Source organism: Choloepus didactylus, chromosome 17 (genome assembly GCF_015220235.1).
Source record: "Choloepus didactylus isolate mChoDid1 chromosome 17, mChoDid1.pri, whole genome shotgun sequence".
NCBI classification, from domain to species: domain Eukaryota; kingdom Metazoa; phylum Chordata; class Mammalia; order Pilosa; family Megalonychidae; genus Choloepus; species Choloepus didactylus.
The window spans coordinates 45440274-45453754 of record NC_051323.1 but is presented as its reverse complement, the minus strand read 5'-3'; the positions used below and the strand labels follow the sequence as shown (position 1 = coordinate 45453754).

The 13481-nt window shown below is 47.6% G+C and overlaps 1 protein-coding gene across 7 annotated transcripts in view; it reads right to left on the bottom strand.

Annotated features, from left to right (window-relative positions):
• The window catches only part of ATP6V1E2 (ATPase H+ transporting V1 subunit E2), a 46779-nt gene that overhangs the window by 13629 nt on the left and 19669 nt on the right, over nt 1-13481 (bottom strand). For 3 of the 7 annotated variants that reach the window (XM_037807799.1, XM_037807800.1, XM_037807801.1), the window contains one exon: nt 12527-13462. The exons of 3 other annotated variants lie outside the window; for them this stretch is intronic. In XM_037807799.1, the coding sequence (XP_037663727.1) occupies nt 12683-13363 (681 nt within the window). In that variant the 5' untranslated portion in view covers nt 13364-13462 and the 3' untranslated portion in view covers nt 12527-12682. Of the gene's footprint in view, nt 1-2027; nt 2070-12526; nt 13463-13481 lie in introns of those variants that run through there. One more of the 7 variants, XR_005212495.1, reaches the window with a different exon arrangement.

Here is a 13481-nt window from a genome sequence, read left to right as displayed (position 1 = left end):
TCCTGCTCTGGGCCCCCACAAATGTCAGGAGCCGACCAGCTGGGAGGCACTCCATTTAAGAGAGAAATATACCAGAGCTCTTCTTTTTAGTGAATCCTGCTGTGCGGTTTTCCCAGGCTGCATTTAGGGATTTGGGAAATAGTTCACAGGTTCCTTGCTCCAGGCTAAAGAGAAAGCTGACATATGGCTGCAGCAGCCTTGGAGTTTACTGATTTCTCTCAATAAAGTCTTCTCAGCTGAGCCCTTCTCAGCTGATGCAGGAGAAACTTCTGCAAGCAGGGCTGGGGGCCCTCCTGTGTTTATCCTGAGTGGCCACAAACCCAGGGTGAGGGATGGGCCTTGGGATAGAGACCTGCAAGACAAATGGTCTCTGGCCTCGAAGAAGTCGCCATCTGGTTGAGGAAATTACGCTGACACTGAAGTCATTAAAACTCAATGTTAAACACATACACACAACATAATTTAGGATGTGACAGAACATGTTTTCAAGACTAGAGATCATTTAGTCCAGGGTCAACCTCAGCACTCCTGACATTTGGGGCTAGATAAATCTTGGTTGTGGGGGTGGGGCTGTCCTGTGCACTGTGGGATGTTTAGAAGCATCCCTGGCCTCTTCCCATGAGATGCCAGTGGCAAACTTGTCCCACACCTCCACCAAGTTGTGACAACCAAAAATGTCTCCAGACACTGCCAAATGCCCACCCACTACCCCACCAGGGGTCAAAATCGCCCCTGGTTGACTTTGCTCTAGCCTAACTCCCATCATTTCCAGGGTAATTAATGGCTGTAGACTCTAAATACTGCAGGAAGTCAGAGAAGGGGGCAGTGATTATGGGCTGGAGAAGTCGGGCTTTGTGGAGGAGGTGGTGGCACGGGAACTGAGGGGTAGGATTTGGGTAATCTGGCTGGTTCAGCACTCCAGGTAGAGGAAACAGCATGCACAAAGGGAGAGAGGCAGGGAGCAGCAGTGTACCCACAGGGTTGTGCAGTTTGCACAAAAGGTACCCACCTGAGCGGACAAACAGGAGCTGAAATCAGCCTGTCCTCCCCTGGCTAAGCCATGCACCTTGGTGTGAAGAAAGGGGAACCTCTTAGTAGAAGGGTGTCATGTGCTTCCCACCCCATGGGCCCACGGTGCCTTTTTCTATGGACACAGAAGTGCCACCGAAGTCAGCACAGGCTCAGGAATGAGGACACCCAGGCTGGCGAGGAGAGGCAAGTCGGCAGAGGAGGCCAGGGTAGGACTGGGAGTCCAGCTTCCCCAGCCCTCGCTGACCCCACCATGCACCTCTCCACCAGGACTGCCTGGTGTGAAAGAGTTAGTCTCCAGAGACACAGCAGCCAGTGTCAGATCACTGGGGCTGCCACCCCTCAGGCTCCACGGAGAGAGGGCCACACCCCAGGGAGCCCACTTCTGCCCACAGCACCTTTTCTTCTATGAACAGACCTTTGGAACTAGCAGGAGCCCTTCTCCCCATCACGTTTCCTTCCTCTGTTCATCAATCCAGCAATGGGCCAGTACAAACTAAGGCACAGGTGCTCTTGGGGGAGTACAAAGACTTTCCAAGGGGCACATATCCCGGCATGAGTCACTTTAAGGGAAATACGTGACAAGGCCTTAACTTCAACACCGTCTCTCTCTGTTCTGCCTGAGCACGTGCCTGTGGACCAAGGGTGGTCCTGGTTCTCCTTCCTAATGCCCCTTCCGTGTTCGCCCTTCTCCTGCCTTCCAAAAGAAAAGCATCCCTCCCACCAGTCTCAAGTTTCACCATGGTGCATTGACATCAGGGGGAAATGCCCAGTGCAACCAAGACACCAGTTAAATCCTGGTATCCATGATGAGAAAAGGGGTGACCCTAATGCCTGGGCAAATCAACTAGCTTCCAACTCTTTGCTTTCATCCAAAGTGAAGGAGAATCTACTCTGTCAGCGATTAGATTTTTAATGATCTATCTATATGATTTTTGGCATATAATTCAAAAGGAGTGTATAAAATCGAATGAAATTGCTGGAACAAAACTCCTTACATTTCCTCTGTGCTTATGCATGTGAATGTTTCTCAGCTCTTGCATCTAAAAAAAAGAAAAAAAAAACAGGAATAGAATGAATGCTGAATTTTGACCCCTGCTAGGCCCCCTCTAGCAATAAGAAGGATTCATCCATGGATACCTGCACTAATTGGGGTTGGGAAAATAAAAGCTTTATTTATCTCAATAGATGCATTTCCAATTAAACTTTGCTTTTGGTGTTTCCTTATTTGCTATTAAAATTTGTAATACTATTTGTTTTTATTAATTGTGTACTAATAATCATTGTACAAAGCCAGGCAGAGTATTCTTTAATATTTAGAGTCTTATGGTCACAGGAAATTCAAAAAGTAAATTCATTTTATATACATAGTTTTGTTGGCAAGAAGTATGATAAAAGACTTCCAACTATAAAAATATACTAGAATAAAACTCTGTAGGGGAAGTGGAATGGAAATAGAAGTTCAAAGAGAAATAAGATGGAATTTTTCCAAATGAAGAAAAAGCTTGTTCATGTATTTTTAAAAGGAATGGGGTGGGTATCCAATGCCTGTAGTACTGCATGTAGAAACATTTTCAAGAGTACTGTAACAGTTGTATTTTAAAATATCAATATTTGCAATATACACAGAAAGTACATCCTGTGTAGCTATTTAAATTTATGATAAAAATTTAAATGTTTCCTTCTAAAAATGTTCAAAGAGAGTACATAAGGATCAAGGAGCCTGGCTCCTGCCTGGAAGGGGCAGTGTGGTTAGAAGGCGAACTCAATGGCTATGAAGATTCTGTAAGTATTTGAGGAGCCGAGGGACCCCTCTAACTGGTGACTGGGTTGGCCGGTGAGGAGCCAAGGAGCTCCCCTTTCATCACCAATACTTTCCTTTGGTGTTTTCTTCTTTTATTTTAAGCAGTCCTCTAAAATCTCTTTTTCCCCACCATAGTGTCAGGTAAGTTCTGTTACCTGTTTTTCCACCCTGCTGCAACCCCTTCCTCCTTCCTTCCGGGAGCTTTCCCAGCACGCAGCCCGCGCGCCCGCGCACACAGACACACACAGACCCGCAGATACACACCCCCTCGCCTGCCCCAGGCTAACACCGCTTTAAGCAGCTTAGAACCCACTTCTTCCTCCAGTTACTGTTACTGGGCTAGTCTCGACTCTCCAGCTAGATCCTAAATTTCCTCATCTCTGTCTCCAAGTTCTCCACCCCGCCCGTCAGCCTGTTTCCTCAGTATGTTGTGGATAATAAGAATTAAGTGACACGAAATTTGTAAAGCACCTGGCACCGAGCGTGGTCTGCAGCCGGAACTGGGCACCCAGTTGCATTTAGCAAATACTTGCTAATAGTGCGGTTAATATTTTCGCTTCCCACCCTTGAGAGAAATCTGGGCTTTTTAGAGTCTCCCTTCTTCACCCATTTCCCCAGATCTGCTTTAAGTAACTTGCCAGCTTGGGGTGGTGAAAGCGCCGTCCGCCCCTTCCAGTCTCCTCAGGGTCTGGCCCTGGGCGCCAGAGCCCGAGACAGAGGAGGCGGGAGACCCGGAGCTATGAGGACACGCCCGGGTCACGTGACGCGACTGCTTTCGTCAACTCTTACAATTTACTAAGACAGTCGGAGTGCTTAAGATTCAAACCTGCTCTTCCTTACTCCTCCCTCTACCGGGCGCTCCCGTTTCACACCAAGGGACCGTCTCAAAAGTCTAGGATCCTGGGGAGTATTGCTCCAAATGCAGTTTACGGGCAGGAAAAGAAAGAAAGGGAGACAGGCAGAGAAAAAAAATCCAACAATGCGCTTCTTGCTGCTACAGTTTGAAAACCATGTTTAAGCCCCAGTTCTTTGAAATCTTTTCTGACAAAGCAATTTGGCACCTGTGTTAAGTCTTTTAAAAATCGCCATGTGTTTTTAACCCATTAATTCCATTTCTAGGATGCTTACCTATGGAAATAATCCAAACTGGGGCAAAGGTGTAGGCACACAAAACTCACTGCGTTATTGTTGAAAATAAAATAGATGATGAAATTGAGAAAAATACGGTATGAAAGAACAATATAATATTAGGCAATCATGAAAAATGGTGATGACCAAGAATTTTTCATGACATGGAAAATGCATAAGAATGACATTAGCTAATATTTGTTGAGCACTTATTATGTGCTAGATATTCTGCTAAATGCTTGATATGGATTGATTCTTACAACCTTGGGAGATAGATATTATTATTCCTCTTCTAAAAACTGTGGCCTAGAGAAGGAACTTGCCTAATAATATGTGAAAATTGAGGCTTAGTGTTTACCCACAGGGTCTAACTGAGTAAGAAGCAGAAGGTTAATATCAGTAACTAATAAAAGTCAGGAAGCAACATTGTGTATACCGAAGGCTAATGATGTTTATACACATGTATGCATGGAAAAAGAATGGAAGGACAAACACCTATATTTTTAGTATGGTATCTTTGAGTAGTAGAATGGTCAGTGATTTAAATTTTCTTTGAACTATTCTGGACTTTTAAATTTTCTGTAATGTTGATTCAGAAATTAGACCAATTTATATACAGGTTGGTTCCACTAAAAAGCCATGTGCTAATCACAGCATTATTTATTTAAATGAAAATGTGACTCAAATGTCAATTACTTTCGGGATGGTTGAATAAAGTATAAAACATGTTAGATGCAATAGTTTGCAGGCATTGAAATGAAGATTACAAAGGCCAAGTGATACCATTCTGTGAAAAATGTAAGGTACAAAGTGGTAGGCATATTATGCACAATTATTTAAGGACATCAGTGTGAAATCTGTAAGGAAAGCAAGAGAAAATGATAATTATAACAGGATGGTAAAATTACATGTGATATTTAAATTTTTTTGTATTTCTATAATGTTTTTCTATTTCTTTTTTAGTTCAATATCAAAATTAGCAGTGGATCACATGAAGATCGCTTTTGCCCATTTTAAGTGCTTTCAGTTTTATTTCATTACCAATGAGAATATGTACTTTCTCCCCCATTTTACCAATAGTTAAATGTAGAGAAGGTGACTATATTACTTGGAGTAAACTAGCAAATGAATGGCAACCCTGGCTCCCACCTATAAGCCACAACTAGCAAATGAATGGCAAGCCCTGGCTCCCACCTATAAGCCACACCAGTTCCCTTAGGTGAAGGGCTACAGGGCACTGCCTAGAAAATACAAGCTGCTGTTATTATGACCCCAAACTCTGGAGATCCAAGTGCAGTTCTCTCCAGTGGATGAAAGCCTGAAGGCAGAAAGCATGTCCTATTCATGGGCAGCCACTGTCCAAATCCCTCCACCTACCCACCCCCACTCCTCACACAGTCACATTTGTCCCTAAAAACAGGCTCCCTGCGAATGTGCCCTGTCTTGGAGGGGCCAGTAGATTTGCAATTTATCCTCCCTCAACCCCCTTCAGGCACAACCCTGCCCATAGACCTGGTAAGAGGAGGAAGGACCCCTACAGGGCAGCTGCAAAACAGGCAGCCACCAGGAAGCCTGGAAGGAGAGATCAGAAGAGATGGAGCCTGCTACAGATGGTAAAGCCAGTTCAGGGATCCCCTGGGAGAGAAGAAGCCCCAGGGAACTGGTTATCAGTCCCCCCTGGTCCTTCACTTAACAGACAAAGAGATGTGACTTGTCCAGGGCCCACAGCATCCAGAGAGAGTTGGGAGTGAGCCCAATCCAAAAGCCCAAAGGATTAGTCAAAGACCAGGCTGAGATTCCACAGTGCCAGGCTTTATTCATTCATTCATTCATTCATTCAAGGTGCACTGAGAGCCATCCCTGCTTCTGATTCTGCATCCTGAATCTTTCTGATTTTTATGGGGCTGGAACCAGTACCTCATCCCCACCCCCACCCCCACCCCAGTCCCTTCGTGGGGTCAGGTGATCATCCTGGCTCAAGGTGGTAAAAATCAGGGAAGTCACAGGTAAGGGGTGCCTAACCCTCCAGAGAAAAAAACGCCAAAGCACATGAAACCAACTCATGCGCTTAAGAGTCCAGGGGTGTGAGCAAGTTTGAGGATTCCCAGAGCCCAAGGGAGAGAAGTCCAAGCAAGCAGGAATCAGGAAGAGGTGGGACTTGAGCAGCCTATAAAGATGGGCAAGCTTTAAAGAGCTAAGAGAAAACAGAAAGACTCTGCAAGTGGTACAAAAAGTTAAGAAGGGGAGCTAAGCCTGGGGGTTCACCAATCCCATGAGCAGGGAGGTGGGAGTGCTTGGATAGGATCATTTGCTTAATATGGGATTCCTAAAGGATTTCTGCAAACAGTTCATTGAAGTGTTTGCTCCCATCTTGGGTTGGAAACAACGACCACCTGAATGTCAGCAGTTTCTACCACTGAAGTCAAAGGTGAAGTTAAGGTACTTTTTGTGAGAAAAGAGGATATCATTGGCCCCAAATGCTATTTATAGGGGGCTTTTCAGAAAAAAAGAAAGAATAATAAGTGTCGCCACTGGAGCCAGCCTGTCCTTGGGTATTGACTTTCCTATTTCTGTGGGGTTGGTGAGATTTCTTTTGAGCAAGGAAGAGAAGGGGTGAGTGCTGTATTGGAGATGCAACAGAGAAGCCGGCATACAGTAAAATGAGGTCACGTCCCCTCCACGCTTAGCAGCCTCAACAGCTTCCCGCTGCACTTAAATAAATTTAACAAAGACCTGCATGATTGGCCTTGGCTCCTGCTCCTTCTGCTGCCCCACTGGCCTCCTTTCTGTTCCTCAGATCAGTAGAGCCTTTTCCGCCTGGATGCCTTTACACTGGTGGTTCCCTCGGCTTAGCGTGCCCTTCCCCCCCCCCATCCTCTGCTATTTGTATGGCGGGCTCCTTGTCATCCTTTAGGTGAGAGTTAGAGGAGCCCTTCTCAAGCAGGGGTCATGGAAAACTTTGGTGCCTCTAATCCATTACTCCTCCTAAGCCTTTAGATCAATCCGAAATCACCCACTATCCACTAGTTTGGTGTCTCCTCCCAAACCCTGAGCATACCCCGCCCCCGCGCCACCTGCGTTTAGAAGGTTCTTTAGTGAACACCTCGGACCTTAACTGTCCGGTTCCTTGCAAGGGATGCAGTGCCTGGCAGAACACCTGGCACTTAGTAACTACTCAACAACTGTTTGTGGAATAAACGAATGAATAAGAGGTCTGAGGTTTGAATTTAATTGAGTAAAAACCCAGGGCTCAAATTACAAACTAAATAATGGAGGAAATATAAGAGTCTTTAAACATTCCCAGTTGTTGCCCTTCCACCAATGGAGTCCCAACCCATCTTTTTCCTTCCTTTCCTTCCTTCCTCCCTGTCTCCCTGCCTCCTGCCCTGCCTCGATCCCTTCTTTCCTTTCCTTCTTTCTCTCACAGAGGTTCATTAGCACCTGCTCTCTGCCAGTTTTGGGCTAGGTGCCTTGTGTGATGGGCCCACCCACCCCCCGCTCCCCAATATGCCCCTAGAGCCCTGACCCATGTGGGCCTGTCTTTCCCTGGGTCCCCTCTTATCCCAACCCTCATGCAGTCACCCCCAGGCACCCCTCTGCTGTGAGGCCTCCACTGCACCTGAGTCCTGAGGTCAGAGCACCCAGGAAGGAGAAGGGAAGGATCCCCAGGAGCCAGCTGTGGCCAGGTGTCTGCTGACATAGCTGTCCTGTTTAGGGGGACAAAGTTCAGGCTGCATCTAAGCAGCAATTTTCCGTAAAATTAATGATGACAACCTGGTCTTTTGCGTTTTTTGTTTCCAGTCCCAGGAGCTTCTTAGCCAATTACAACCCTGGACTGCTTCCTTAGTTCCTTTGGGCTTTGGATTCAAGTGAGCGTTTGGCTTTCAGGTTCTCTTCTGTTCCATAGTCTCCAGGACCTGAATCTACTCAGGTTTGGGAGCAGCCAGAATGAGGGTGCGCTCAATCACATCACTCCACAGATGTGATGCAGGGTGTGGCGAGCTGGGCCAAGGGTGATCTCCACACTTGGGATCCCCTTTTGCTGCATCAGGAGAGAAAAGTGGAGTGACGTGACTCCCAATAAAAAGGATGTTGTGCTGTCCTGTAGGGGAAAGACTGCTGGGTGGGCTGTGAGATTGTGAGGGAAAATATGGGGTGCTATGAAAGAGTGGGGGTTATCATGCTTTAGAACAAAAGATGCAGGGAGGGGAGACTAAGATCCTTTCCCAGTGCTGTCAGTAAACAGACACAATTTCAGAGATGAGACAATGAATTGGAAGGGCTTGGGGAAGGATACAGGTTGGAAGGTGGTGAAGGACACGGGGCATGGGAAAGGGGCAAAGGCTGAGCACTTTCCCTGGGGAGCCCAGCAAGGGGCTGCAGTTCCCCCTTAAAGGTTTGGGGGGCTGTGGCTGGGCTAGAGTAGATCTACTGCCCCCCTTCTGGGGGTCATGTGATCACAGGGTCAGCCAGCCAGCCCTGTGGCATTTTCTGCTTTGCGGGTCTGATCTCCTATCTTCTCTTAGGTCTGGCTACACATGGTCAAAGCATCCCATCCATCTTGGGCTCTCCAGGCAGCTCAGAATCCCAACTAAATCTACACTCTCCCTCCACCAAGGCCCCCCTGCCGACAGGACTCTGGGCAGTAGGTCACTGTGTTCAGATTCCCCAGCTCTCCCCCAGCAGGGAGTAAGTCTGCAGAAGCTGCGTCACCAGAGGCAGAGCCTCTGCATCAGCAGCAAACAGCTTCCCTTGCACCTCGAAGGAAGTGTTAATGTGGAGTGTGGTGGGGAAGGGTTGTGCCTATCTGCGGTTGTAACAGTTTGCTCCTTTTGGCTCACGGGCAAGCAGGCACTTTCACAAGGAACATGCCTTCTTGAGGGTAGGATGGTTTATACTAATAAAGAATGCATGTAGGTGTGTGCTAGCCAACTAACAGAGTGCCCAGTGCAAGCATTTCCAAAGCATAGACCCCTCTCTACGGGGGGCAGCTGTCAGAAGTTGACATGGTGCAAATGACAAGTCTAGCCAGCTGTGGGGGCCATGGAAATGGGAAGGCTATGGTTTGCCTCTTCCAGGCCTGAGGCCCCTCCAGGGCCCTTCCCATCTGTTTCCCAGGAAAGGAAGGGATGCAAGAAACCTCCAGGCAAACCCAGGAGGTGACCCATCACTAGGACTGAAGAGGCAAGGGGCACAACCCTACCTGGGTTCAGGCTCCTTCCTCTCACAGCTGCCCCATCCAGCAGGAGAGGAGGCTTTTCTGGTCAAGAGAGAGCCCTGGAAGACAGTGCAGACCCCCTTCCCTGGACCCCCGATCTATGGACCGGAAGAGGAGAGTCTGGTATCCTTGATCTGAAGCCAGACCCAGGGCTGGGAAGAAGAATGGGCTCATCACAAATGCCTGTTCAGAACCTACTAGGTGTGCACCCAGTGTCGGGCACTAAAATAAGATAGCAGGTGAGGCAACAACTAAAGATGCAATCCTTGCCCATAAGGAGTTGCACATGTCTAGAAAGAGGAGACAAGTCGATAAAGAAGCCAACAGTAAATAAAGGCAGTGCACGAGGAGTCCGAAGGAGAGGCGTAGGCCTTGCGGCCAGGCCAGGGACCCCCCCCACCACCACCACCAGCAGGGGACTGTGGGAGGTGTGGGTTCGGCTAACCGCGGGGTTCTTGTTTAGCTGAGAGGATAATGTGAGGGAGAAGACTGGAACCCATAGGGCTGAGAGGCTGAAGAGAAGATTGGAAAGAAAGAGACAAGCTGTGGCAGCTACAGGAAAAAGTTAGGGAAAACATAGAGATATTGAAATGGGACTTAGGGGGAATTTTGCCCCACAGGCTCCATGTAAAACTCTCCTCAACTTCACACAAAACCTTCCATAAAATCCACATTGCTATCAGCTTTTTTGGGGAGATGAATTAATGTTGGGGTCCCCCAGTAACAGAGCAGAGGTGGGCCAAGGATGTTCAGACATTCCTGGGTTACAGCAGGAACTGGTTCTGGGTTCTGAGTTCCCAGGTGAAGAAGTACCAGATGTTCCTAGAAGCTGGCAGCTCAGTCGGCTGGGAAGGTGATGCTTTGCTGAGCCTGGGATGAGTATTAGAGAGAAGGGGGAAGGTTTTGAGAGTAAGGGGATTCTTCAAAGAAAAAACTATGAAGATGACATGAAACTGCGATGCAAAGCCTTAAGCTGGGTCAAGTGAAAGGATTTATTGGAGGTGGGGGTGGAGTAGAGAGGCAGGAGAGGGTGGAAACAGGCTATAGGTCCCTAGTTCTAATCTGTCCCAGCCTAGCATCAATGTATGTGCTCTGCCTCACAAATGACCTGGGTAGATTATTTATCATCTCTCACGTGGGCTGATAAAGAGCCTCCAGACAGGTCTCTTGCTTCTAGCCTCTCCCTTCTCCAATATGTCCTCCACACACAGTAGCACTAAGATAAGCTTTTAAAGTCCAGCTCTTGTCACTTCACTCTTATTTAAAGACCTGCAATGACCCTTCATCACCCATCCCCCAGATGAAGTCCTAACTCCTGAGAACAGTACCCGAACACCACCTATTTTTCTAGCCTCATCTTGGTCACTTTCTGCTCACCCCTCACATCCATCAGAGTGAGCTACAGATCTCCCTTTTTCATACTCCCAGGCCTTTGCACATGCCTTCCCCTTTGCCTGGAGTGTTTTCCCCAGCTTGATTATTACCAGCCCTGGAAGACTTACGTAATCCTCTCTTCCTGTCACTATTTTCCCACAGTGTCTTGTATACACTGCTCTGCTGGCACTTACCATGTTGTATTGGAATAATTTGTTTATATTCTATAACTAGATAAAGGACAAGACCAGATCATATTCTTCTTTGCAGCCCAGCTCCTAGCACAGTGCCTTACTTATTGTTGGCATTCAGAAAATATTTACTGAATGACTGGATTCACAACTCAAAAGGGCTCACATAAAAGTCACCAAATGGGGAGCCTATCCAGCTGACAAAGACCCCCCTCTTTCTCTGGGAACTCCCCTCAGACACCAACTGGATCATAAGTGGTCATCTGACCCAAACTGGGCCAAATGGAGTCCCTCTTAGAAAAGCAGAATTGTCTCCAAGGGAAGCAGGCTTGCTTCCAGAATGACATGTAAACTTGGGCTCGTGGGGCATGCATACTTCACAGTTTAAACTGGACACTAGAGAAAGTCACTTCTTAAAGGAAATGAAGTGCCATATAGAGGATTTCAGGTAGCTCTCTGATTCCCAATTCTAGCCTCTCCTGTCCCCAGATTCTGCGAGACAGCCCTGTTTACCAATAACCTGTGCCTTGCTTTGTGTCTGAGCTCAACGGATTTCTGTCCCTTGTAACCTCAGTCCTGACCACACAGGCCAATCTTTGCCCTTCGGCAGAGCTATTTATAATTTATTTTCTTCAAAAAATTATTTTAATAAATAAAGCACACTCATGCAATTTGCGAGTCCCAGTGCAAAATGAAACAGTGGGGTCCTTTGTTCAAAAAGCAGGGGAAAAAGTGGTTAAAGGCTCTTAAAGGCCCTAAAATATAAATCTTTCTCCTTTCTTCCGTGGTCTCTCTTTCAATCTGTCATAGTGTTTGCTATTTATTGTCTAAGTAAGGAAAAATTAAAATTTTAAATTATTAGTGTGAATTTTGCCATTCCTCTTTATTTTGTGCAATGTCTACCTTCAGAGTCACATAAATTACACAACTTATATTTCTTGGGTTCTTCCTGAGGGGCCTCAAGCTGGAAGAGATGAACAAAGTCCTCCCAGTCACCTCTCTGCTCAGTGGGCTGTTGCCCAGCCCTCGGTGGATAGGAGACCCCCAGAGTCTTTAAAACCCAGGATCTTTAAACCCCAGGGTCTTTAAACTGGGACGTTCTCAGTACTGATGGGCAAGAGTAACCCCATCAAGTTGCCCACTGAATGTGCTGGGACAACCACCACTGTACTGGCCCCGAGACATTGCAGAACACTGGCACCGCCCTGACCCTCCTGTGTCCACACCCAGGTCAGAGGACAGCAGCGATTTCTGGGCAGGGGAAGGGCAGGCTGGGCTGCTGGGCACCAGGGGGCTGAGAAGTAGTGGCAGAGGTCCCATCCTGGGGAGGTGGGGAGCTCAGGACCATGCATGAGCTGAGAGGCCCCATGACCCCACCCTTGCTCTGTTGCCCATCAGATTTCACTCACAACCCCAAATTCAAAGATAAAATTAAGACGTTCAGGACAGTGACCACAGAGCATTAAATCCCTAGCAGCCAGCCTTTCCAAGCATGGACCCTGTGCAAGCACATTGGTCCTATGCCCACAAAGCCTGCCCTGTACGTGAGGAAGGCTCTAACCTCACTAAGTGACGTGAGTTCAGGTACTGAAGCTGAAATAAAAAAAAGGGAAACACATCTCACATCATCCGAAGGAAACTTGGAACACTCAAACCCATAGACCAAGAACCCCATCCACATCTCACGTGTTTTCTCCCCTCACCCCAGATTGTAGAACTTGCCAGAAACTCATGGATGGATGGTGGGACCAGAATTAGGTTTCTGAGCATTAATTTGGGCTTTATTCCAAAGTTAACACTTTATAATGTCTATATGCAAAGAGTGTCTCATGAAAGAAGACAGAACAATAGCAAAGCATCAAAGAGAGAGGCAAGCATGGCTAGTTTCCTTTGCCCAATTTAACTTAGTTCCACACGAGAGCTCCACTTCCCACAGGCTTATAGGAAAAACTTCCTGTTGGGATTCGCTCCAAATAAGGCCCTTAGTATTTCCGGCATCCTTTGCTGGGCTAAGAGATCCAGCCGGCTTTCCAAGGTATTGGAAATCTTTATTCTCTGATCGCCACTGTAGATCTCCACGCCCCCAGCCATGTGTGCGGGCAGGTACATCTCTTGATCCACTAGGACCTCCACCTGTTTCTGGGAGGCCATCATGTATTCAGGGATGGCTTTTTGCAGGGCAGCCTCTACCACAAGGAAGTCCTGTGGCCGGCAGCGCACGATCACCAGGGGCTCCAGCAGGCACAGCAGGCCCTGGAGCACTAGTTTATCCATCAGCCCCTGGTAGATCTCTGGGTCCGCCACCATCCTGCTGAGTCTCTGCTTTGCATCATTCAGCAAGTCGGAGACCAGGTCGTCCCGGCCTCTCAGGACTTGGAGCCTCGCCTGGTTCCTCACGGTCGACATCTGGATTTTCTTCTGCTGCTCTATGTGCTTCTCCTTCTTCTCATAATACTCCATAATCTTCAGTCTCTGGGTCTGCACAAGGCGTCCTTTCTCGATGTTGAACTCTTCCTCGGCCTTGGCATCTATTTCTTCTGCCTTTTCATTGGCTTCCTGCTCGATGAAAGCCATCATGTGCTTAATCTGCTTCTGCACATCCGCATCGCTCAGCGCCATGGCTGCTCTCGGAGGGGAGGGCAAGGGGTGGCTGGCAGGCCTCTGCTTCCTGGATTTAGGGCAAGGTTTCAGGACTATCCCAGGGTTCCGCTTCCTCAGCTGTGGAGTGCAAAAGGGA